Source organism: Natrix helvetica (genome assembly GCF_964273705.1).
Source record: "Natrix helvetica genome assembly, chromosome: 16".
Classification (NCBI taxonomy): Eukaryota; Metazoa; Chordata; class Lepidosauria; order Squamata; family Natricidae; genus Natrix; species Natrix helvetica.
The window spans coordinates 7,780,961-7,807,050 of NC_138563.1; the positions used below are offsets into that span (position 1 = coordinate 7,780,961).

At 46.9% G+C, this 26,090-nt stretch overlaps 1 protein-coding gene across 4 annotated transcripts; it reads left to right on the forward strand.

Annotated features, from left to right (window-relative positions):
- Positions 1 to 4: 4 nt before the first annotated feature.
- LOC309400159 (toll-like receptor 2) lies at positions 5 to 23,517 on the forward strand. Of its 4 annotated transcripts, none has more exons than XM_081968525.1 (2): positions 5 to 235; positions 18,825 to 23,517. In XM_081968525.1, exon 2 carries the CDS (start codon positions 18,857 to 18,859, stop codon positions 21,368 to 21,370), a length of 2,514 nt encoding a protein of 837 aa, XP_081824651.1. In that variant the 5' UTR covers positions 5 to 235; positions 18,825 to 18,856; the 3' UTR covers positions 21,371 to 23,517. The 4 variants fall into 4 exon arrangements, with proteins under 4 accessions (XP_081824651.1, XP_081824650.1, XP_081824652.1 ...); XM_081968524.1 differs by lacking the exon at positions 5 to 235 and adding an exon at positions 1,909 to 1,976; XM_081968526.1 differs by lacking the exon at positions 5 to 235 and adding an exon at positions 7,760 to 7,842.
- Positions 23,518 to 26,090: the final 2,573 nt, after the last annotated feature.

Here is a 26,090-nt window from a genome sequence, read left to right on the forward strand (position 1 = left end):
CCTCTTTTCCAAAGCCCCAGAGTGGCAGCACAAGCAAAAGCAGATGGAAGCGAATCAAGGAGAGAAGCAACCTGGAATTGGAATTGCAGTGAGGACAATGAGCCAGTGGAACTGCTTGCCACCAGAAGTTGTGAGTGGAGATTTTGAAGAAGAGACTGGACAGCCGTTTCTCTGAAATTCAGGACGTCCTCGACCTATGACCAGCAGGGAGCCCAAAAGAGGGCCCCCACAAAAGGTGAGCTTTGCCCCATTTTACGACTTTCCTTGATGCCATTGTTAAGTGAATCACGGCACTTGTTAAATTTGTTAAGTGGCTCTGCCTTCCCTGTTGACTTTGGCTCAGCTTTCTCTCTCTACTGCCTGTTCCTTCCTGGCCATCTTCTCTCTTTGGTGGCCCGGCTGCCTCCTTGACTTGTTTCCCCCCCTTGTTCTTGACATGTCCGCAAGGGGAATCCACTGGATTAATCGATCCTGGGTGGGAAGAAATCTTCCATCTTCCAAAAGGCCAGAATAGATCCCGCTGGAGTGCCACAGCTTTTGGCTGTGGTCCCGGAAGGAGGATGGGGCAGGAGCGCCCTCTGGGGGTCAGGAAGGAGAAGTGAGATGTGTTGAAAATGAGAACGTTCTCTGGCCAGTTTACAAGGGCATCTTAAAGAGCAATAAAACTTATATACCGCTTCACAGTGCTTTTACAGCCCTCTCTAAGCGGTTTACAGAGTCAGCCTCTTTGCCCCCAACAATCTGGGTCCTCATTTCACCAACCTCAGAAGGATGGAAGGCTGAATCAATCTTGAGCCAGTCAGGATCGAACTGCTGGCAATGGGCAGAGTTAGCCTGCAATCCTGCATTCTAACCACTGGGAAGGAAGAAAAGTAGGTAGGTAGGTAGGTAGGTAGCAATAGCACTTAGACATATACTGCTTTACAGCCCTATCTAAGCTGTTTAGAAAGTCAGCCTCTTGCCCCCAACAATCTGGGTCCTCATTTTACCGACTTCGGAAGGACAGAAGGCTGAGTCAACCTTGAGCTAGTCAGAATCAAACTCCTGGCAGTTGGCAGAGTTAGCCTGCAATGCTGCACTCTAACTGCGCCACCACAGCTCTTAAAGCTTAACATTTGAGCAGAAGGGTGGAAACCGGCTGCCTGGCCCCCTCTTCTACTACCGATAAGTCCGGTAGTAGTAAAAAGACCAGTGGGTTGGACTAGATGATCTCTGATATTCTATTTTTCCAATCCACAAGGCCATTGGGAAATGGGCCTCCGGAAAGCATATAAGCTAAGAGTGCACAGCTAGTCCTCGACGTACGACCACAATTGAGCCCAAAATGTCTGCTGTTAAGCGAGACCTTTGTGAAGTGTGTTTTAATCTTACGACCTTACTTGCCGCAGTTGCTCACCGAATCACTGCCGTTGTTAAATTAGCAACACGGTTGTTAAGTGAATCAGGCTTCCCCCATCGACTTTGCTTGCCGCTCAAGGGGATGTCGTGACCCCGGGACATTGCAACCATCGTAAACATGAATCCATTGCCCAGGCTCTGAATTTTAATCCCATGATCAGGAGAAGGCTGCAAACGGTCGTTAAACGTGAAAAGTGTCCCGAAGTCCCCTTTTTCAGTGGCGCTCTAACTTTGAACGGTCACTAAATGAACTGCTGTAAGTCGAGGACACCCTATAAGCATTCAGGTGGGGTGTCTCGTTTTGCAGCTGGCCGATCCCCTGATTATCTTTGAATCAAAGCATTTATTCCGCTATGCAAGGATCCCTCCAGTTTTATGTAACAGCAGCATCGCGTGACTCCGGATAAAGAGGACGGACTCAGAGTGCCAGGGTGGGGGTGGGGGGGGTGGAATGCCAGGTATTCCTTAGCCAATTCTGGAGTGGGGCGGCCTCTGCAGCCCTCCTTCCCCTAAAGGACCAGTTCTTCCACTCTCCTGCCAGCTCTTCGTATCCACCTGAGAGAGCAGGTAGAGGGCAGGTAAGACCGCCTGGGGGGTGAGGGGGGAGGGACGCCCGCTTTGACAGTGGCACCCGGTGTGAAAGGCTCTTTGTGACTGGCGAAAGGGCATCGCTTGGATTAGAGGCGGTGTCCCGGCAGCTAAGATGCCGAACTTGTCGATCAAAAACATCGGTGGTTCGAATCCCTAGCGCCGCGTAATGGAGTGAGCTCCCATTACTTGTCCCAGCTTCTGCCAACCTAGCCGTTCGAAAGCAGATTAAAAATGCAAGTAGAAAAATAGGAACCACCTTTGGTGGGAAGGGAACGGCGTTCCGTGCGCCTTCGGCGTTGAGTCATGCCGACCACATGACCACAGAGACGTCTTCGGACAGCGCTGGCTCTTCGGCTTTGAAATGGAGATGAGCACCGCCCCCTAGAGTCGGGAATGACCGGCACATATGTGTGAGGAGAACCTTTGACTTTAAGACTACTGTAATTATCCGAGTTTTTGGGATTCCTTGGGAGAAGCCCTAGCAGTGAAACTGGTTTGAAAACTAGTTTGCGTTGGCAATTTCAGGAGACTGGCTGGGTATTTCAGAATGGAGGCCCCTGCAGCTTGCTCCTGAGGGTTGTGTTACACATCTCACCTCAGCCTGGAGCAAACAGATTTTAGATTCCCCGCAATAAGCGAATTCCAGGGATCACAAAATCGCCAACCTTGTGAACTCCAAGTTGACCTAATTAATGAACTAATCCAAGAGAGAAGCAACTTAAAACGGAGGAGAAACTTCCTGACAGTGAGAACAATTAATCAGTGGAACAGAAGCTGCCTCCGGAAGTTGTGAATGCGCCAACACTGGAAGTCTTTAAGAAGATGTTGGATAGCCATTTGTCTGAATTAGTACAGCACCGTGATGGGGAATGTGTGTCACACACAGCCCTCTCTGCGGGCACCCAGCCATCGCCCCCAGCCCAGCTCTACCGCGCATGCGTGCGGGCCTCCCACCAGCCAGCTGGACTTTGTGTCTCTGCCATGCACGGGTGGGGGGCAGGCTTAAGCGCATTCCTGCACAAATACGCACTCTCTTCTCACGAAATCATCCCCTCTTCTCCCACCCCTTCCGGGCCACCAACTTGGAACGAGTTCAGAGGAACAACTTCCTCCCTCCCCTCCGCTTCCTTCCTTCCCAGTGGTTAGAATGCAGCATTGCAGGCTGACTCTGCCCATTGCCAGCAGTTTGATCCTGACCGGCTCAAGGTTGACTCAGCCTTCCGTCCTTCCGCGGTCGGTGAAATTAGGACCCAGATTGTTAGGGGCAAATATGTTGACTCTGTAAATGGCTTAGAGAGGGCTGAAAAAACACTGTGAAGCAATATATAAATGCTATTGTCCTTCCTTCCTTCCTTTCCTCCCTCCCTCCTTCCTTCCTTCCTTCCTTCCTTTTCTTCCTTCCTTCCCAGTGGTTAGAATGCAGTATTGCAGGCTAATTCTGCCCATTGCTAGCAGTTCAATCCTGACCGTCTCAAGGTGGGCTCAGCCTTCCGTCCTTCTGAGGTCAGTAAAATGAGGACCCAGATTGTTGGGGGACAAGAGGCTGACTCTGTAAACCGCTTAGAGAGGGCTGTAAAGTACTAGGGAGCCGTATATAAGTCTGCTATTCCTTCCTTCCTTCCCAGTAGTTAAAATACAGTATTGCAGGCTAACTCTGCCCACTGCCAGGAGTTCGATCCTGACCGTCTCAAGGTGGGCTCAGCCTTCCGTCCTTCCGAGGTGGGTAAAATGAGGACAGATTGTTGGGGGGGGGGAAGAGGCTGACTCTGTAAACCGCTTAGAGAGGGCTGTAAAAGCACCGTGAAGCAGGATATAAGTTTAAGGGCTGTTGCTGTTTGTGAAAGCAAAACATATATCATGGTCTGTTTCACAACTCCGTTTGACTCACGACGTCAACTCTTAACGGCGAGCTAAAAATTAAACATCTGGCTGGCTGTTTGGATTGCGTACGGAGTGCCAAGAAATAAATGGGGTTTTGAACTTCGAGCAGGAAGCGCTCAGCATCCGAGTCCTTACTCCTTTCACAATTAAAGAATTGCCTCAAATCCTCCTAATCCAGGTTTCCTCATCTCTGCCCACACAACCCGGGTTAAAATTTCCCTCTTGTGGTCGGCTGAGTCTCGTGGCCGTGACCTGGAGTCCGTGACCTTCTCCAGGCCTGACTCAACTTACTTAACCCAGGATCTCACTTTCCTCTGTGGGGTGTGTGTGTATTTGTGCACCTTCCCGTCGGTCGTGACTCCTAGTGACTGTCTAGACAATCCCCTGCGGTATTTTGGGCAGGAATTCAGGAGGGTTTTGCCATTACCTCCTTCCTGGGGCTGAGAGGCAGGGACTGGCTCCAGTTGGGTTTGAGCCTCAGCATCTCCTGATCCCTAGTGGGCTGTTTCCAACCCAGATACCAAAAATACCTCTCTTCCCTTCGTTGTAGTTCTGAACCAAACTGAATTGGGTTGCCTAACTGTAAATGTGGGTCCTTGTAGCAGTCAGGGGCTTGGACTAGATGACCTGTGGTTTCCATGGTTGTTCAGGGAACTGTGTTAGCCCTGAAAATGGATTAATGCACTACATGTGTTTGGAGTGGAAGAGAGGAGAGGGGAGGGGGGAAAGGGACAGAGAGGAGAGCAAAGAGAAAAGGAGAGGAGAGGAAAGGGAAGGGAGAGGGGAAGAGGAAAAGAGAGAAAAGAAGGAAAGGGGAGATAGAAGAGAGGAGAGGAGAGAAAAGGGGAGGGGGGAAAAGAAGAGAGAAGGGGAGAGGAGAAGAGAGGAGAGAAAAGAAGGAAAGGGGAGATAGAAGAGAGGAGAGGAGAGAAAAGGGGAGGGGGGAAAAGAAGAGAGAAGGGGAGAGGAGAAGAGAAGAGAGGAGAGAAAAGAAGGAAAGGAGAGATAGAAGAGAGGAGAGGAGAGAAAAGGGTAGGGGGGAAAAGAAGAGAGAAGGGGAGAGGAGAAGAGAAGAGAGGAGAGAAAAGAAGGAAAGGGGAGATAGAAGAGAGGAGAGGAGAGAAAAGGGGAGGGGGGAAAAGAAGAGAGAAGGGGAGAGGAGAAGAGAAGAGAGGAGAGAAAAGAAGGAAAGGGGAGATAGAAGAGAGGAGAGGAGAGAAAAGGGGAGGGGGGAAAAGAAGAGAGAAGGGGAGAGGAGAAGAGAAGAGAGGAGAGAAAAGAAGGAAAGGGGAGATAGAAGAGAGGAGAGGAGAGAAAAGGGGAGGGGGGAAAAGAAGAGAGAAGGAGGAAAGGGGTGATAGAGGAGAGGAGAGAAAAGGGGAGAGGGGAAAAGAGAAGAGGAGAGAAAAGAAGGAAAGGGGAAATAGAGGAGAGGAGAGAAAAAGGGACAGAAGAAAAGAAGAGAGGAGAGGAGGAGAAGGGAAGAGGAGAAGAGAAGAGAGAAAAGAAGGAAAGGGGAGAGAAGGGAAGAGGAGAGGAGAGAAAAGGGAAGACAGGAAAGAAGGAAAGGCAAGATAGAAGAGAGGAGAGGAGAGAAAGGGGGAGAGGAGAAAAGAAGAGAGAGGAGAGGAGAGAGAAGGGAAGAAGAGAAGAGGAGAGAAAAGAAGGAAAGGGAAAATAGAAGAAAAACCGTAGGGCCGGAAGGGACCTCCGAGGTCTTCTAATCCAACCCCCTCCTCAAGGCAGGAGCTTTGATACCACCAAGGACAAATGGCTCTCCAGTCTCTTCTTAAAAGCCTCCAGTGATGGAGAACCAGACGTGGTATTCAGCCAGTTCAGCCCAGTTCAGGCAAACCAGTAGCGGAGATCGCAGCTGGGGCCACCCAGCCACCCACCCTGGCACGATGCCATCCTGTTTCATTACAAAATTAGATACGGCCTCTGCAGCCCGGTCCAATGTTTTGGGGAAGAGAAGGAGTGACACGCGGTAGGTGACTCAAAATTGGGCGCAACAAGAGGAAGCCACGTCAGCCTGAGCCACTGCGCCAGCTGCCTTTGCTCCGCAAGCTCGGCTTGGTGGTCGAACTAATCCCCTTCTTGGAATTGCACAGCGCATGAAGCACCATTTGAGACAGGACTGTCGAAGGAAACCCACAGAAGACGCACTGCGAAGCGAACGGCAACCAGTGGGGAATAGAAAGAGCACAGAAAAGAGCAACGGGGATGATAAGAGAGCTTGGAAGGAAGCCAGCATGAACGGTTGCAGGAAGTGAGGATGAGTCGTCTAGTGAAAAGGAAGACCAGGGAGGACATGATAGGAGTCTTCCATTACTGGAGGGGCTGCCCCAAAGAAGAGGGGGGTCAATTTATTCTCCAAAGCACCAGAAGGCAGAATAAGCAAAGAAGAGAACAGAAGAGAAGAGAGTACATGACAGGATAGGATAATAGCAATAGCACTTAGACATTTATTGCTTAACAGCCCTCTCTATGATAATATAGAGAATAGAATAGAATATTGAATAGAATATTAAATATGATAGAATTAATAATAGGATAAGAATAATAATAGAATAGAATACAGAAGAGAGGAGGAGAAGGGAATATTGAATAGAATAGAATAGAATATTGAATAGGATAGAATTAATAGGATAGGATAAGAATAAGAATAGAATACAGAAGAGAAGAGAGAAGAGGAGGAGAAGGGAATATTGAATAGAATAGAATAGAATATTGAATAGGATAGAATTAATAATAGGGTAGGATAAGAATTAGAATAGAATAGAATACAGAAGAGAGGAGGAGAAGGGAATATTGAATAGAATAGAATATTGAATAGGATAGAATTAATAATAGGATAGGATAAGAATAAGAATAGAATACAGAAGAGAAGAGGAGGAGAAGGGAATATTGAATAGAATAGAATAGAATATTGAATATGATAGAATTAATAGGATAGGATAAGAATAAGAATAGAATAGAATATAGAAGAGAGAAGGAGAAGGGAATATTGAATAGAATAGAATATTGAATATGATAGAATTAATAATAGGATAGGATAAGAATAAGAATAGAATAGAATACAGAAGAGAGAAGGAAGGGAATATTGAACAGAATAGAATATTGAATAGGATAGAATTAATAATAGGATAAGAATAATAGAATAGAATACAGAAGAGAGGGGGAGGAAAGGAGAGAGGAGAGAAGAGAGAAGAGGAATTAGCCCCCACAACTTCTCGAGACAAGCAGTTCCACTGGTTAATTATTCTCACTGTCAGGAAAATTATCCTTAGTTCTAGGTTGCTTCTCTCCTTGATTAGTTTGCATCTACTGTTTTTTTTTTTACCTCCCATGTTTTGGAAAATAAGTTGACCCTCCCCTCTTCCTTTGTGGCAGCCCCTCAAATATTGGAAGATGCTATCCTGTCTCCCCTAGCCCTTCTTTTCATTAAACTAGACCTATCCAGTTCCTGCAACCGTTCTTCATATGTTTTAGTCTCCAGTCCCCTAATCCTCTTGGTTGCTCTTCTCTGCACTCTTTCTAGAGTCTCCACATCTTTTTTTACATCATGGTGACCAAAACTGGATGCCCTATTCCAAGTGTGGCCTTATAAAGTGGTATTAACCCTTCACGTGATCTTGATTCTCTCCCTCTGTTGATGCAGCCTAGAACTGTGTTGGCTTTTTTGGCAGCTGCTGCACACGGCTGGCTCATATTTTGGTGGTTGTTTGCTAGGAGATCTTAGATCCCTGTGGTTGAGCCAGGGTTCCAGCTATCCGTCTTAAATCTGCCACTGCTTCATTCTTTTAAGAGAGGGAGGGAATGGCAGCCTCGCCCTTTGGGGAATGAGGGCCTGTTCTGAGTTTCCTGGAATGGGCCATACGGGTGCCAAGTGTCCAGGACAGAGAGAGAACAAGAAACAAACTTCCTTCTCCAGCTATCTCGCTCCTTAACGATCTGCAGAAATGATTGCAGGTATCTAACAATGGCTGCATTCACATATTTGTGAAACTCACAACCCCCGCGGGGCAAGGGGGGGAGAGGGAAGAAATCAGACACACACACACCCGTCCAGAATGGCCTTTTTGCTCATGCTTTGGAGAGATACTCTGCACGTGCCCAGAGAGAGTCTTGCAACTAAAACAACCCTTTTTTTTAACATGATTTGCCGCGTCTACATTTTATTTCATGCAAAGGTAGGCCTCCACGTACGACCACAAGGGACCCCCAGATTTCTGGGGTTGAGCGAGACATTTGCGAAGTGAGTTTTGCCCCATTTTATGACTTTTCTTGCCATAGTCATTAAGTGAATCGCTGCGGGTAGTCCTTGACATATAGCCACAACATTGAGCCCAAACTCTATGTGGCTAGGTGAGACATGTGTTGAGTTTTACCCAGTTTTACAATCTTTCTTGCCACATTTGTTAAGTCCGAAAGGATATAAGGTCTCCTGATTGAGCAGGGAGGGCTGGACTAGAAGACCTCCAAGGCCCCTTCCAACTGTGTTATTCTGTTATTCTGTTATTCCCCTTCCTTCCTTCCTCTTCCATCCACACCTCTCCTTCCTTCCTTCATCCCTCCTTCCTCTTCCATCCACACCTCCTTCCTTCCTTCCTTCTTCCATCCACACCTTCTCCTTCCTTCCTTCCTTCCCCTTCCATCCACACCTCTCCTTCCTTCCTTCATCCTTCCTTCCTTCCTCTTCCATCCACACCTCCTTCCTTCCTTCCTTCCTTCCTTCCTTCTCCATCACTGGGGATCTTTAAGAAGAGATTGGACAACCTTTCATCCGAACGGGTATAAAGTCTCCTGCTTGAGCAGGGGGGCTGGACTAGAAGACCTCCAAGGCCCCTTCCAGCTGCTATTGCCATAACCAGATCCCTTTCCAACGTCCGCAAGACCGCCTTAAGGAGTCCAACAGGCGCAAAAGAAGGCGCTGTCCCTTTAAGAGGGAGCCCCGCCCCTTCCCTGGGAGTTTAAAGAGCCTGGAATGCGGGCGGGCGCTTTAAACGCCGGGCGAGTTCGGCGCGCCTGGCAGCTCCTCTGCGGGGAAAGGGTGGGGGGGGGGGGGTGCTGCGGGCGCAAGAGACGCCTCTCTGGCGCCGCCTAGGGACGAGCGAAGTCGCTGATGCTTCCCGGGAAAGCAAAAAAAAAAAAAAAACTTTTTGCGCTGCGGAAAACTTTTTTGCACCCGGGAAAAGTGATTCGTCCGGACACGCGTGGACTGCGGGGTGTTTCTGCGGGCGTCTGAGCCACGTTCCCGCGTCATGCTGAACCAGGTTAGTGGACGGCCCAAGGTCCCTTCCAGTTCTATTCCGGTTGAAACTTACCAAGGAGGAACTAAGGAGAAATTTCCTGAGTGTGAGAACAATTAGCCAGTGGAACAGCTGGCCACCAGAAGGTTGCGGCTGCTCCATCACTGGAGGTTTTTAAGAGGAGACTGGACAGCCACTTGTCTAGTATCGTAAAGGGTCTCTTATTCTGCTATTCCCCTTCCTTCTTTCCTTCCTTCTTCCTTCCTTCCCTCCCTCCCCTCTTTTTTTAAATTGCATGAATCACAGTTCGCTGTGTTTAGGTATGGTAAAACTAGGAACTTGGTGGATCATTCTGTGAACTGTAATAACTAAGTAATGTCTTTTTTGTTGTTTGAAATATATTATTATTTTTACATTTAAAACAATGCAGTACCGCAGAGTCGAAGTGACCATACAATCACATTATACGCAATTAGTCTCATCCATTGATTATTAGCCTACTTAGTGCATTATCTATCCTTCTGTCCAATCACAGTATTTACAGTTTGTTCCAGCCTTGTCACCTTGTCTTACACCAATCCTAAAATCTGTTCCAGACTTCAGAATATTCTGATTCCCCTTTATTTTTAAGTTCAACTTTTTAAAGTTTAACTAACACTTTTCTGATTATATCTGGCTCTGATGGTGTATTTCCTTTTTTCCAAGTAGCTAAAGTAGGTAATGTCTGAATGCAGTGTGAACTTCTCTTCTAGGTGGTGTCTTTAATGTTGTATGGGAATGTAGATACAGGTACGGTAGTCCTCGGCTTACGGCCGCAATTCGGCCCAACATTTCCGTTGCAAAGCGAGACAGTTGTTCAGTGAGTTTTGTCGCATCTTACGACCTTTCTTGCCACCGTTGTTAAGTGAATGGCTGCCGTTGTTAAGTTAGCAACTTGGTTGTTAAGTGAATCTGGCGGATTTTGCTTTCCCGCTCAATCACATGATCCTGAAACCCTGCAACCGTCATAAACATGAGTCAGCTTCCCGTGATCACACAGGGATGCAGCAAATATGATACTGCAACCGTCATAAGTATGAGTCGGTTGCGTGTGCTCACACAGGGATGGGTGACCATGACAAGCCACCGAGATCGCAATCATTGCGACCGCGGTCGTAAGTTTGAGAAATGGTCGCAAGTCACTTTTCCCAGTGCCGTTGCCACTTTTAGCCAAATGAACTGTTGTAAGTTGAGGACTTGCAGTAAGTAGACAAACGCCAGTTCCCACAACACCCTACACCAGGGGTCGGCAAACTTAAACACTCAAAGAGCCGTTTGGACCCGTTTCCCATAGAAACGAAAACTCCGGGAGCCACAAATGTCCTAACCGGAAGCCCCCCGTTCAATTCTGGAGCTGACCGGAAGTTCAGTTCCCCCACCATAGAGTCTCCTCCTAGCGCGGCGTCCTGTTTCCTCTACCCGTCGTAACCGAAAGCCCTATCAATGGTGGAGACAACTGGAAAACCCTCCCCTTGCCATAGAGTCTTCTCCTGGCGCACTCTGCTTCTCTCCCCCTCTCCCTCCCCACCACCGGAAGATCCTCTCAAAATTGTGGCGCCGACCAGTGATGGAGCTGCAGCAGAGGGAGGAATGAGCCACAAGCGGCTCCGGAGCCGCAGTTTGCTGACTCCTGCCCTACCTCGTTTGTAAACATTGTGTTCACAGCACCTGCGATGCTAAAATATTAGGATGGCTGCCTGTTGTGATAGTTCACACAACACATTGACAGAACAATTTTCTTCCCAGCCTCAGCCCCAAATTACTTGGAGCCTTTTTAATCCTGCATTCTCAGCTGATGTGTATTATTTATCTCTCTTAGTTTTGAGTATCCTTTTAAAGGGCGTGATTTGTTTGTTTTAGATAAACTGTAGTGTATTGTGTTGCGTCTCGGCTGTTGCGTCTAGCTTTAGTTATAGAATGGAATAGAGCTGGAAGGGACCTTGGAGGTCTTCTAGTCCAGCCCCCTACTCAAGCAGGAGAACCTATACTATTTTAGATAAGTGACTGTCTAGTCTCTTCTTAAAGACCTCCAAACTTTAGACTTGCAACCGTTCGTCATATGTTTTAGTCTCTAGGCCTTCAATCAATCTAGGCCTTCAATCATCTCAGTTGCTCCTCTCTTAACTTTTTCCATGGTCTCAACATGTTTTCTATAGTTTATTAGTTACTTAGTTAGTTAGTTAGCTAGTTTGTTCGTAGAGCACATCAGTCTCTGTCATGTTGGTATCCACTTATTTACGGTCTGTTTCAGGCCTGGCTTTTGAGAAAAGTTTGCCTGATGATTAGACAGCAGTGCCTCTGCGCATGTCCAAAGTGCCTTTGGTTCATGAATGGGTAATTCTAACCAAGTGCTCCTGGCTGGATTGTGCCTATTGCACCTAGTAAGGTGTAACAATTCCATGATTGTTACCCTGTTTGGAAAAAAAATACACAGTAAAATCCTTTGTGAGCTTACAAGCTTCTAGACCTCAGTATTATCTGTGTTGCTTAGGAGATCATGCAGTTATTGGATGATTATAGCATCTAAACGGTTCGTTTACATAGCAGTAAGGAGTTAACGGTAATTGCTTTATCTTTTATCTAAGTTTTATCAACTTTTTGTTTTGCCTTGTTAATTTATCATGATGTCCATTGCAGGGAGGAAACATAAGTAAATAGCCATTATACGTCCTCAACTTACAACGGTTCATTTAGTGACTATTCTAAGTTACAACGGCACTGGAAAAAGTGACTTACGACCATTTTTCACACTTATGATGGTTGCAGCATCCTTGTGGTCGCGTGATTTATATTTGGATGCTTGACAACTGACTCACACTTATGACGATTGCAGTGCCGAGGATCACGTGATCCCCTTTTGCAACCTTCGGGGGGAAGCCTGATTCGCTTAACGACCGTGTGACTAATTTAAGAAATGCATGGATTCCCTTAACAAACGTGGGAAAAGTCGTAAAAATAGAGCAAGCTCCCTTAACAAATTTCTCAACGACATGAGTTTTCAGTTCAATTGTGGTCGTACGTTGAGGACTACCTTTTTTGTTTCTGGACATATTTTTTAAGGCAGAAATCTTTATTTCCAAGTTAGCTTTTGGTTTCATTTCAGAGACCGTAAAATGGGCAAATAACCTGTGTGAATGCAGGCTCTTTAATTCCACCTCGTTGTGCATGCTTTTCCCCTTTCTTCAGCCTGGGTTAATCCCCCCCCCATACCTTTTTTGGAGTGGGGGGAGTGACCTGTTCTGCCTAAAGAATGGATTTCACAAGCGGGGGTGGGTGGGTGGAGATTGGATGATCTTTTGCAGAGGCAGGTGCACACAAAGTCCAGGAAAAGTACATTTTGGCAGGCGGTTGCATTTTTTCCATTTGTTTCTGATCGTTGAAGCAAAGAATGTTGAAGGAGGAAACTAGATATTTAGATGGTCACGATAAAATTCAATATATTCAAGATCACTCATGCATGATTAAAGTTAGGCTTCATTTTTGCACTGTGTGTGTGTGTTGTGTATTGTTGTTGTTAATTGCAAAATCATGTCCAACATATCGCGACCCCTTGGATAACATTCCTCCAGGCCTTCCTGTCCTCTGCCATCCTCTGGAGTCCATTGAAGCTCAGGCCGATTTCTTCGGTGACTCCATCCAGCCACCTCCTTCTCTGCCGTCCCCTTCTTCTTCTTTTTCCCTCCATCGTTCCCAGCATGAGGCTCTTCTCCAGGGAGTCCTTCTTCCTTCTCATCAGGTGGCCAAAGTCTTTGAGTTTCCTCTTCAGGATCTGGCCTTCTAAAGAGCAGTCAGGGTTGATCTCCTCTAGGACTGACCGGTTGGATGGCCTTGCAGTCCAAGGGACTCAATGCAGGAGTCTTCTCCAGCACCAGAGTTCAAAGGCCTCCATTCTTGAGCCTTCCTTATGGTCCAGCTTCCACAGCCATCCATTGCAACTGGGAAAACCATTGCCTTGGCTAGACGCACTTTTGATTGGCAGGGTGATGTCTCTGCTTTTTAGTATGTGTCTAGATTCGCCATCGCTTTCCTCCCCAGGAGCAAGCCTCTTTTAATTTCTTAAAAGTCCCCATCTGCGGTGATCTTGGAGCCCAGGAAAATAAAATCTGTCACTCCCTCCATTCCTTCCCCATCTATTTGCCAGGAACTGAGAGGACCAGATGCCATGATCTTAGTTTTCTTAATGTTCTCTTATTGTTAATAATATAGAATATATTAATTATAATATGTATACACATACATATGCACATATAAATACATACATATATATTCCTTGACCTACAACCACAATTGATCCCAAAATTTCTGCTGCTAAATGACCCATGGAGTTTTGCCCCATTTTTACGACCTTTCTTTCCTCGGTTGTTAAGTGAATCGCTACCATTGGTAAACGAGTAACCCGGTTGTTAGGGGAATCTGGCTTCCCCATTGATTGTGTTCCGCAAAACGTCGCAAAAGGTGGCCCTATGACCCTGGGACATTGCGACCGTCATAAGTACGAGTCAGTTGCCAAACATCTGAATTTTGAGCATGTGACCTTGGGGAGGCTGCCAAAGCTATAACACTGAAAAACGTTCATAAATAAGTCACATTTTTCCGTGCGGTTCTAACTTTGAACGGTCACTCAGTGAGCTGCCGTAAGCCGAGGACTACCTGTAACCATCGCTAAACGAGGACTGCTTCCATTGTATATACAGGCCAGTGAAAACATGGTGTACCTTTGAGAGTTAGCTTCCCATTCTCAGCAATTAATCATCTACGACGGCAATTTCTTGTCCAAGGATGAGATACATCTGAACTGTTTCCCAGGATCTGTCAGACCTGCCTCAGCTGGGACCTTAGAAAGGAGAGACTCTCGATTCCCTTTGGTTGAAGTGAGAAGTTCTTTTACTAAGGATGATCAGTTGCAAACGAAGCAAGGTTAGGATGAAAGTTCCCACCCAAAAGTTTACAAACTTTGCCCCTTCATCCCCCTTGACCAATTCATTGTCGACCAAGGAACAGAACAGGATACAGAACAGAATGGAATAACGGAGTTGGAAGGGACCTTGGAGGTCTTCTAGTCCAACCCCCTGCTCAAGTAGGAGACCCTATCAATTCTATACAAATGGCTAGTGGCGCAGTGGTTAGAGTGCAGTACTGCAGGCTACTACTGCTGATCACCGGCTGCCAGCAGTTTGGCAGTTCGAATCTCACCAGGCTCAAGGTTGACTCAGCCTTCCCTCCTTCCGAGGTGGGTAAAACGAGGACCCAGATTGTTGAGGACAAGAGGCTGACGCTGTAAACTGCTGAGAGAGGGCTGTAAAAGCACTTTGAAGTGGTATATGTCTAAGTGCTATTGCTATTCTGGCTCTTCTTAAAAACCTCCAGTGTTTGGAGCCTTCTCAATTTCTGGTGGCAAGCAGTTCCACAGGTTAATTGTTCACACTGTCAGGGAAGTTTCTCCTCAGTTCTAGGTTGCTTCTCTCCTTAATTAGTTTCCACCCATTGCTTCTTGTCCTTCCTTGATGGGCTTTGGAGAACTCCCTCTTCTTTGGGGCAACCTCTGAGATATTGGAAGACTGCTATCATGTCTCCCCTGGTCCTTCTTTTCATTAAACTAGACACACCCGACGGCATGCCACCTAGTTATTTTGCCTAGCTATTTTGGCAACCCGCTTGGATGTTTGCTGCAATTATCATTCCATTCCCAAGCTACGCCGGCCTCAAAGACTGGAATGGACTGGTTTCTCACACCTCTGGTTTCCATCAAGCCTGTCACTCCGCCGTCCCTCTTTCTCATCTTAACCCCCAGTGCGTGCTTAGTGCCCATTAGGAGCCGTGATGGCACAGTGGTTAGAGGGCAGTATTGCAGACTGACTCTGCCCATTGCCAGCAGTTCGATCCTGACCGGCTCAAGGTTGACTCAGCCTTTCAGCCTTCTGAGGTCGATAAAATGAGGGCCCAGATTGTTGAGGGGCAAGAGGCTGATTCTGTAAACAGCTTAGAGAGGGCTGGAAAGCAATGAGAAGCGGGATATAATTCTAAGTGCCCTTCCTTCCTTCCTTCCTTCCTTCCTTCCTCCCTCCCTCCCTCCCCCCTCCTTCCTTCCCTCCTTCCCTCCCAGTGGTTAGAATGCACGATTGCAGGCTAACTCTGCCCACTGCCAGCAGTTTAATCCTGATGGGCTCAAAGTGGACTCAGCCTTCCATCCTTCTGAGGAAAATGAGGACCCAGATTTTGGGGGGCAAGAGGCTGACTCTGTAAACGACTTAGAGACGTCTGTAAAGCACTGTAAAGTGGTATATAAGTCTAAGAGCTATTGCTATTTTCCTTCCTTCCTTCCCTCCCTCCTCCCTTCCCTCCCTCCCACCCACCCACCCACCTACCTACTTAAAATGAGGACCCAGTTTTTAGGGGGCAAGAGGCTGACTCTGTAAACTACTTAGAGATGGCTGTAAAGCAGTATATAAGTCTAAGAGCTATTACTATTTTCCTTCCTTTCCTCCTTCCTTCCTTCCTTCCCTCCCTCCCGCCCATCCACCCACCTACCTACCTACCTAAAATGGGGACCCAGATTGTTGTGGGCAAGAGGCTGACTCTGTAAGCCGCTTAGAGAGGGCTGTATAGCCCTGTGAAGCAGTGTATAAGTCTAAATTCTATTGCTAGTGCTACTTCCTCTCCTCCCCCCTCCAATAGTTGATGGATACCAGGATGCCAGGATGCCAGCAAGGAGCCAAGCCAAAGATAGCAGATCTGACAGGACCTTTCACCATTGGCTTCGGAGTTCCTGGAGCTGAGGCAAGCTCAGTTATTTCCCATTGTTCACTTACTAGACGATTACTCAGGACTTGGAAGCAAATCTTGCCCCGCCTATTGTAAACATGATCTTGGCTTTATCAGTCACTGTAAACAAGCAGGGATAAACTTTGCCCCTTTGGGAACTGGCCAGCCCCTGAAGTGTCTCTGGGAGCTCTCCTGGAGTGGAGTGTAGAGTAAAGTAGAAGGATAGGCTAGAATAGGCTAGGATATAGAAATAGGAATAGGAATAGAATAGAATAGAAAATATGGAATGGAATAGACTAGAATAGAATAGAGAATGGAATAGAAAATATGGAATGGAGTGGAATAGAATAATAGAATAGAATAGAATAGAATAGAATAGAATAGAATAGAGAATAGAATGGAATGGAGTGGAGTGGGAATAGAAAATATGGAATGGAGTGGAGTGGAATAGAATAATAGAATAGAATAAAATAGAATAGAGAATGGAATGGAGTGGAGTGGAATAGAATAATAGAATAGAATAGAATAGAATAGAAAATATGGAATGGAATAGACTAGAATAGAATAGAGAATGGAATAGAAAATATGGAATGGAGTGGAATAGAATAATAGAATAGAATAGAATAGAGAATAGAATGGAATGGAATGGAGTGGAGGGAATAGAAAATATAGAATGGAGTGGAATAGAATAATAGAATAGAATAGAATAGAATAGAATAGAATAGAGAATAGAATGGAATGGAGTGGAGTGAGAATAGAAAATATGGAATGGAGTGGAGTGGAATAGAATAATAGAATAGAATAGAATAGAGTAAGAGTGGAATGGAGTGGAGAGTGGAGTGAGGTAGGGTAGGGTAGGGTAGAGTAGAAGGATAGGATAGGATATAGGAAGAGAAGAGAAAAGAATATGGAATGGAATAGAATAAGAGTGGAATAGAATAGAGTAGAGTAGAAGGATAGGATAGGATAGGATAGGATATAGGAAGGGAAGAGAAGAGAAGAGAAGAGAATATGGAATGGAATAGAATATGGAATGGAATAGAATAGAATAAGAGTGGAATAGAGTAGAGTAGAAGGATAGGATAGGATAGGATATAGGAATAGAATAGAACAGATTTATAGAGCAGAACAGAACAGAAAAAAGAAAAGTCTAGAATATTATTATAGAATGGAAGAGAATGATAGAATGGAATGGAAGAGAATTCTTTATTGGCAGGTGTCATTGGACACACAATGAAATTGCTTCCGGTGGAGACGTTCAGAGTGTACATACAACAACCAAGTGATAAATCAAGATCATAATCATAAAATACAATTACCATAAATCATAAGGTACAACACTTGTGATAGTCGTAGGATACTAAGCAAGCAATCAGCATAAATCATACTAGGATACTTAAATAGCCAATATGAATCACAAGATACAAGCAACAAAGCTATAGTGGAGAGAAGGTAAGGAAATAGGTAAGAGTTGAGAGGAGAAGGATAATACCAGTAGTAGTACAGCCTTACTAAGTAGTTTGACAGGGTTGTGGGAATTAGTTGTGCAGCAGAGTGATGGCATGGGGGGGGGAAACTGTCCATGTATCTAGTTGTTTTGGGGTGCAATGCCCTATAGTGTTGTCTTCAGGGGAGGAGTTGAAACAGTTTACGTCCAGGATGAGAGGGGTCAGTACAGTAGAGTACAGTACAGTACAGATGAGAGGACCCGTGCAGTAGACAGGTCCTCCGTGGAAGGCAAGCTGGTTGCAATTGTTTTTTCTGCGGTCCTAATTATCCGTTGAAGTCTGTCCTTCTCCTGTTTGATTGCCGTGCCAAACCAGATGGTTACGGAGGAGCAAGTGACATTCTCAATAGTTTCTCTTTAGAACTGGATCAGCAGCTCCTTGGACACTTTGAGCTTTCTGAGTTGGCACAAAATGGCCTTTTTAGCAGGCGGCTCCCATGGCAGCCAAATCGAGGGCCTTTTCTGGCTCATAAAACAGGCCGGCTTGGCGTTTGCCAGATTACGTCCATCCTTGTCACAAAGACGGGGAAAGATGGCCGTGGCAGGTCTCCAGTATCTTTTTTACGGACTGATCTGACCTAGGCTTTCCCAGCAGCCCGAAGCCGAGTCCTCGTCCCGATAAACCCCTTTTATTTCATTGACAGTGAATTCCTCTCCAGCAAAGTCTTTCTTCTCCCACAGTCTTTCAAGAGAGTTCCCAATTACCGACGTTGATCAGGCGTGGAGAGTGGCCAGGCCGATATCTTTCAGATGCCGCAATACTTGGCAAGAATGCAGGAATGAACTAATTGCCTCCTGCAAACTCCACTCCCCTTTTGCTCCTCTTTTATTCCCCATGGGAGGGGCCATTCATCATCCACCTGTGGCCTTATTCCCAAGTCGACCCCTGTTCCTTAGCTGTTCCCTTCGTCTGGCTGCTCTGCGCATGGACACACTGGGAATAGGCTCCAGCTGTTCTTCTGCCTCACTGATGTCTGATCCTGAAGGCAGCTGATAACTGGCACACGGCCCTGGCCCCCTCTCTGCCTCCGACACAGAGCCCTCGTCCAAACTTTCCCCAGACTCCAGGACTGGCCCATCTTCCTCCCCAACCTCCTCACTGTTGGAATCTGCTGCCAGATCTGCTGGTGGGCCACAATATGGACCCACCATGTGTGCCAAGCTGCCTCTTCTTGTGTTTTATTTTGTACCTGGGTTGTTTAAGGAAAAGTGGACGCCTCAAGCTTATTGGGGCTTCAGGGACTCATTTCCCCCTTCCGCCCCTGAGTATGATCCTTTATTTCCACTGAATGTAATCCTGATTGTGAGGGAAAGATGGAAGGGAAGATTTTTCTTTCCCTGAGGAAAATTAAAATTGACCGCTGTCAATTTTGTTTTGTCCCCCCTCTACCTAGGAAAGAAGAATTAGAAAATGTGAAGAAGTGGCATGGGACCATTGCCATCGGCTGGCCTCGCCCTGGTTCTGTGCTTGATATTCCTGGGCCGGGCCCAGCATCCCGTGACGTCCCCTTGCCAGATTGTCTCCAACACGGTCGCTCCTTGCCGAGGTCAGAAGCTGCTCCAAGTCCCTCAGGACCTCCCCAGCACCCTGGAGAAGTTGGACCTTTCCTACAACAAGATCCAACAGATCGGCTCGGCGGACTTCTCGGCCTTGACCCGGCTGAAAGAGCTGGACCTGGGTTACAACCACATCTTCTCGATCGCCAACGACTCCTTCGCGTCCAATCTCCTTCTGGAGAAGTTGAGCCTCTTCAACAACTCCTTGAGAGAGATCCCTTCGCTGGCTTTGAGGCCTTTGAAGCAGCTGACTGCCTTGTCGGTCTCCAACAACCTCTATCGTCTCTCAAGGCTGGATGGGGTGTTCAGCTCCCTGAAGAACCTCAGAGAGTTGTCCCTGGGCGGCCCTGTTGTTTACACAGTGGGACGTGAAGACTTTGCTCCTCTGAAGGACATCCCGCTGAAGAAATTTTTCCTCAAAACTGCTTCCAGTTTGACGGAGTATCAAGAAGGGGCCTTCTCTAAGCTCAACACCACAGAATTGTGGTGCGATATCGCCCTGGACAAGAACCCAGAGGCCTTGCCTGTTATGCTCCATGACTTGAAAGGAAAGCAGCTCCGGTACCTCCGTTTCCGTAACCTCTTCGAGTTCACCTACTATACCAATTCGGTGGACCTCTTTGCCAGCTTGGCTGAGGTCCAGGTGGACGAGCTGGTCTTCTACAGGGGGAAATTCAACGAGAACCTGCTGCGTTTGGTCCTCTTAAACGTCCAGAAGTCTCGTGTGCGGGACCTCTCCTTCATTGCGGTCGATTTCGCTCGCTCTCCCGAGTGGAAGCTTCCGGAAGCTGGCATCGCCAACCTGACCCTCCGCAGTTTGTTGCTGAAGGACATCAGCAACCCCGATATTTTGCGTTTTGACTGGACTTTTACTTGGTTTAGTGGGATAACCTACCTTTCTATCCTCAATGTCAACTTCAACTTTGTGCCCTGCGACGCCTGGGGGGAAATGAGGAACGTGCTGCTTCTAGATGTTTCGAATAACCGCTTGTTGGATGAATACATCTACAACGAAGGCTGTTTGTATCAAGGAATCATGCCCAGCCTGGAGCACTTCAATCTTAGCAACAACGAGTTAACCGACCTCAGCGTAGTCTCCAAGCTGACATCCAGCTGGCCTCGGCTCTCCAATCTAGATCTAAGCCACAATCGAATCAGGAACTGTAAGGATTTGCCGTGCGTTTGGAGCCCCAGTCTTGTTTGGTTGGATTTGTCTTACAACGTCGTCAAGGCGGGGATCTTCCAGTGCCTTCCCACCAGGTTGCAGTTCCTGGATTTGTCCTACTCCCAGTTGGAACGCCTTGAGATGGAATATTTCAAGGTCGCTATGGACCTCCAAGAACTGCGGCTAAGCGGGAACAAGATCAAGTTCATCCCGACCGACTGGAGATGTCCCAGTCTCCGGGTTTTGACGGTGGATGGCAACTCCTTTGGTGTCATCGGCAGGGGTTCCTTCGTGAATATGCCGGAGCTCACGCAGCTGAAAGCGGGGAACAACCCTTACCATTGCGTCTGTGACCTCTACGGCTTCCTTCAAGAGACCCTGACGAAGGGCAAGTTGCAGATTGCGGACTGGCCTGGCGGATGGACCTGTTATCACCCCGAGCCCCTGCGCGACACAGCGGTGATTGCTTACGCCCCACGGCTGACCCAGTGTAGTGTCACGGTGGTGGTAGCCATTGCCGTCTCCATCACAGCCGTTGTGGTGGTGGTCGTCATGGTTCTGTGTTGGTGGTTCAATGTAGCCTGGTACCTCAAGGCCACCGTCCAAATTGTGCGCTCCAAATATCGGGCCAGCCGCTCCCATCCGTTGCGGGATTTCGCCTACCACGCCTTCATCTCGTACAGCTGCTCCGACGCGGACTGGGTCAGGCGGGAACTGCTCCAGAGGCTGGAGGCCTCGACCCCCCCGTACCGCATCTGCATTCACGAGCGGGATTTCACACCCGGCCGTTGGATCATCGACAACATCATCGAGAACATCGAGAACAGCCGCAAAATCATCTTCGTGCTCTCGCGCAGCTTCGTCGACAGCGATTGGTGCAACTACGAGCTCTACTTCGCCCACCAGCGGGCCGTGGGGCTGAGCTTCGAGGACGTCATCTTGGTAGTGAAGGAAGCCATCGACCTACAAGCACTGCCCAACAAGTTTTGCCGACTGAGGAAGATGCTCAGTAAAAGGACCTACTTAGAGTGGCCTTCGGAGCCCGGGCGCCAGGCCTTCTTCTGGGTGCAGCTGACGTCCGTCCTGGGGAGGGCCGAGGTCATCAAGACGGACCCAAAGGAGGCACCGGCCCACGTGACTCAGAGAAAAAGCAACATGGCTGACGACCGCCTCGAAATGGAGAATGTGGCCAATGCAGACGGTGTTCCAGCGTGTTAAACAGGACTGAGTTTAAGCCGAGAGTTTAACATCTGTGTTTAATTGTGGTTTATTGAGGAAGCTGCAATGGCTAGATTCACAGATACACGCACAGGCTGTAAACCATGGCTTGTGAATTGCTATGACTGTGTTCTCACAGCATGTTTCTCTATTTGAATCTTCGCTAAGATAATATTTGTTTAGTTTACGGTTCAATATGTTGTCCGCAATCCTCAAACTGACTTAATTTAGACCCAGATTAAGCGTGTTGTGTAGAACTAGCCTGTCAGTATCATTATACACGGGGGGAATTCCAGTCATCTTACTCTTTCTTGGTTTTCCTTTCCCATGTGCTCAAGGTTAACCGAATGGCAGAATAATTGGAAGGGACCTTGGAAGTCATCTAGTCCACATGAGGGAACTGTAGGCTAAAACATACGATGAATTGTTGCAGGAACTGGGCCTGGCTGGTCTAGGGAAGAGAAGGACCAGGGGAGACAGGAGAGCATCTTCCAGTATTTGAGGGGCTGCCCCAGAGAGGAGGAGGGGGTCAAACTATTTTCCAAAGCACCTGAAGGCCAGAGAAGGATGTAAACTGACCAAGGAGAGATTCAACCTGGAAATAAGGAGGAATTTCCTGACAGGGAGAACCATCAACCCATGGAAGAGAAGTTTCCTTTGGAAGTTGTGGGAGCTTCATCCCTGGAGGCTTTCAAGAAGAGACTGGACTGCCATCTGGTGTAGGGTGTCTTGCTTGGAAGTGGGGTTGGACTAGATGTCCTACAAGGTCCCTTCCAACTCTGTTAATCTGAATCTATCTAAGATCATCAAGAGCCATTGTAAACATATGATGAACGGTTGCAGGACCTGGGCCTGGCTGGTCTAGGGAAGAGAAGGACCCGGGGAGACAGGAGAGCATGTCTCTATATTTGAGGGGCTGCCCCAGAGAGGAGGAAGGGGGTCAAGCTATTCTCCAAGGCACCAAAAGGCCAGAGAAGGAAGAATGGATGGAAACTGACCAAGGAGAGATTCAACCTAGAAATAAGGAGGGATTTTCTGACAGTGAGAACAATCAACCCATGGAACAGAAGTTGCCTTCAGAAGTTGTGGGAGCTTCATCCCTGGAGGCTTTCAAGAAGAGACTGGACTGCCCTCTGTCAGAAATGGTGTAGGGTCTCCTGCTTGGGCAGGGGGTTGGACTAGATGACCTACAAGGTCCCTTCCAGCTCTGTTAATCTGTTAAATTAAGGGGGAGAGAGGCACGCTAGAAACCTTGCATTTGTTTCTAAGATTATAGTACATTGAGAAGCTGTGAATCGTGGTTTACAGACTGCAGGGATGGTTTTACCCTGCACGGCAAACCAGGTTCACTTAACAACCCTATTACTCATTTAAGAACGGCGGTGATTCGCTTAACAACTGTGGCAAAGTCGTACCACTTTCCCCCCTTTGATTTTACTCCTCAAAAGGTCACAAAAAGGGGATCGAGTGCCCCCCGGAACACTATAACCGTCATAAACATGGATCAGTTGCCATGACCGTGGTGGATGCTGCAATGGTCGTAAATGTGAATAAGTATTTTTTTTCCAGTGTTCGTAACTTTGGTCATGAAACGAACTATTGTAAGTCGGGGGGGGGGGGGGTTTACTTGTGTTATCACTATCGTTTGTTTTTATAATTAAAGTTTTTTTTAAAAAAATGTCGTTTTGTCTGGAATGTTCAGCATTTCGCAATGGTTTTAATTTAAGAGCAGTGGTTAGAATGCAGAATTGCAAGCTAGTTCTGCCGACTGCCAGCAGTTCGATGCCGACCGGCTCAAGTTTGATTCAACCTTCCGTCCTTCCGAGGTCAGTAAAATGAAGACCCAGATTGTTGGGGGGGGGGGGGGGGAAGAGGCTGACTCTGTAAACCGCTTAGAGAGGGCTATAAAGTACTGTGAAGCGGGATATAAGTCTATGTGCTATTGCTATCTTCCTTCCTTCCTTCCCTCCCGCTCTCCCTCCCCATTGGTCAGAATGCAGCACTGCGGACTAATTCTGCCCACTGCCAGCAGTTCGATCCTGACCAGCACAAGATTGACTCAGCCTTCCATCCTTCTGAGGTTGGTAAAATGAGGACCCAGATTAATGGGGGCAAGAGGCTGACTCTGTGAACCGCTTAGAGAGGGCTGTGAAGCACTATGAAGTAGTACATAAGTCTAAGTGCTATTCCTTCTCTCCTTCCTTCCTTCCCAGTGGTTAGAATGCAGTATTGCCGGCTAACTCTGCCCACTGCCAGCAGTTCGATCCTGACCGGATCAAGATTGACTCAGCCTCCCGTCCTTCCAAGGTCGGTAAAATGAGGACCCAGAGTGTGACTTTGTGGCTTAGAGAGGGCTGTAAAGGACTGTGAAGCGGGATATAAATCTTAAGTGCAATTGCTATTGCTAATTACCGTGACATGCCAGTGCCAGCATCTCATTGACCTTGCCAGAAATCAAACAATGGAAGGGGGCCAAACGCTGCCTAGGTTCTGGATGAGACCCCTAGAAATCTCAGGGCTGCAGGCCAGGCCAGAAAGTTGTTAAAAAGTCCTCAAAGAAGACACAGGCCCTGCTGTCTTGCTGGCCAATGAAGAGACAGGATGTGCTCCTTCCTTGAATTTGATTCAGCATCTCTTTCTAAAAAGGGAATAAAATGTAAATACGCAATTGCCTCTAAATGTCCAGCAGATGGCAGCAGTGGATAAAATATTGGATTGATTGTGGCGCTAGGACTAATCCCAACCGCAGATTGTCCTCCATTTACGACCATAAGTGAGCCAAAATTTCTGTTGGTAAATGCGGCGTTTGTTAAATGAGCTTTTTACGACCTTTCTTGTCGTAGTTATTAAGTGAATCACTGCAGTTGTTAAATGAGTAACAGTGAATCCGCCTTCCCCCCGCCCCTCAATTTCGCTTGTCAGAAGGTCGCAGAAGGGGATCGCCATCATAAATGCGAGTCAATGGGAAAACGTCTGAATTTTGATCATGTGACTGGGGATGCTGCAAACGGTCGTAAGTGTGAACAATGGTTTATAAGTCGTTATAAACAGCGCCGTTGTAACTTTGAATGGCCGCTAAATGAATTATTGTAAGTCGAGGACTACAAACCCGTATTTTCAAACCTTAAAATGAGAGAGGGAGGAAGAGGATTTACTTTGGTTTCTAAAATTGCTCCTTTTTTTTGGTAAAATTCATCTAAAATGCATTGCACAGGTAGTCCTCGATCTACAACGGTTCATTTAGTGACCAAAATTACGCCGACCCTGGAAAAAGTTACTGTTTTTCACACTTACAACCATCGCAGCTTCCCCGTGGACGTGGTTAAAATTCAGACACTTGGCAACGGGTTCATACTTACAACGGTGGCAAAGTTCCGGTGTCAGGTGATTCCCCCTTTTGTGACCGTCTGACCAGCAAAGTCCGTGGAGAAAGCGGATTCACTTAACGACCGGGTGACTCCCTTAACCATTGCAGTGATTCACTTAACAACGGTGGCAAAAAGAGGCCTTAACATGCGGCAGAATTCACTTAAGAGAAATTTTGGGACCAATTGCGGTTGTATCCAGAGGACTACCTGTACTCACGTTCTATAAAAAGAGTTTTAAAAAAGGAAAATGTATTATAGCGAATAAGCTTCCAACAAGGATTTTATTTTGAAAAGTTTTTTTTATTTTTTATTCTCTTACATACAATTATGTAGTTATTCTTCTTTACATTAGTCATTCTTATACATTTATTATTCCACTTAAAAGATTATAATCTACAGTTTGGGTTGATTTCTTTACCATTCCATCCACCTGTTTTAATACCACTTTATTTTCCCTTTCTTTTCTCCCTCCCTCCCTTCTCTACTTCCTTCCTTCCTCCTCTGCTTCCCTTTCCTTCTTCCCTTACCTCTGCCCTACTCCTACTCTTCCCCTTCCCCTTCCTACCCTCTTTCCTTCTCTTCCTCTCCCTTCCATCCTCCTCTCCTTACCTCTTTCTTCTTTCCCCCGTCTTTCTCTCATTCTCTCCTCTCTCCCTTTCTTTTTCTGTTATAGGTGTCTCTTTTAAAGTTTATGTTTTCTTGGGATGGTATTTCCACAAACCCAAATATAGTTTCGTATCATTTCTTATTCCTTTCCTTTCGCTAATCTAATCCTAACTATATATTTTTCCCCCTTTATATCTCTCTTGAATATATCCTTGTATATTTAGTACTTTCTTTTCTGTTTTCCTCCCTCTTTCCCATTTAATAGTGTATCGTCTGGGTTCTCCCCAAGGATTTTTAAAGGAGAAGATAGAGACCCCACTTCCAGGAATTGTGGGAGGGGATTCAAATATCTTCCAAGTTCTCTCAATCTTTCTTAAAGTGTGGGGCTTGGAACTGAAGACAGATTTGAAGTGGTCTGGAGAGTGTTGGGACCCCTTATTCCGCTCCAGACTCAAACCAAGGAAGCCTCTGAACCCCCCCCCCCAAAAAAAAAAAAACCAAGGGGGAAGTCCAGTATGGTCCTGCCAGGAGGGAAAAAGTATGTCAGGTTTCCTAAAAATGCCTTAATTGATTCATGAGCATCAAGCCAAGTTTCAATACAAAACACGTCATTTATTAGGAGAACCATTAGGCAAGGCCTTTTCACAGTCAGATCTGAGCTTTGTTTGAATTGTAGTTGAACTTTACCCCTGTTCCTTCCCTCCCCTGAGTCTGTGTCATAAATCACATTGCCCAATGAGGTGCAC

Coding starts and splice junctions, on each gene's coding strand:
- LOC309400159 (XM_081968525.1), top strand. CDS start 18,857: ATGGGACCATTGCCATCGGCTGGCCTCGCCCTGGTTCTGTGCTTGATA.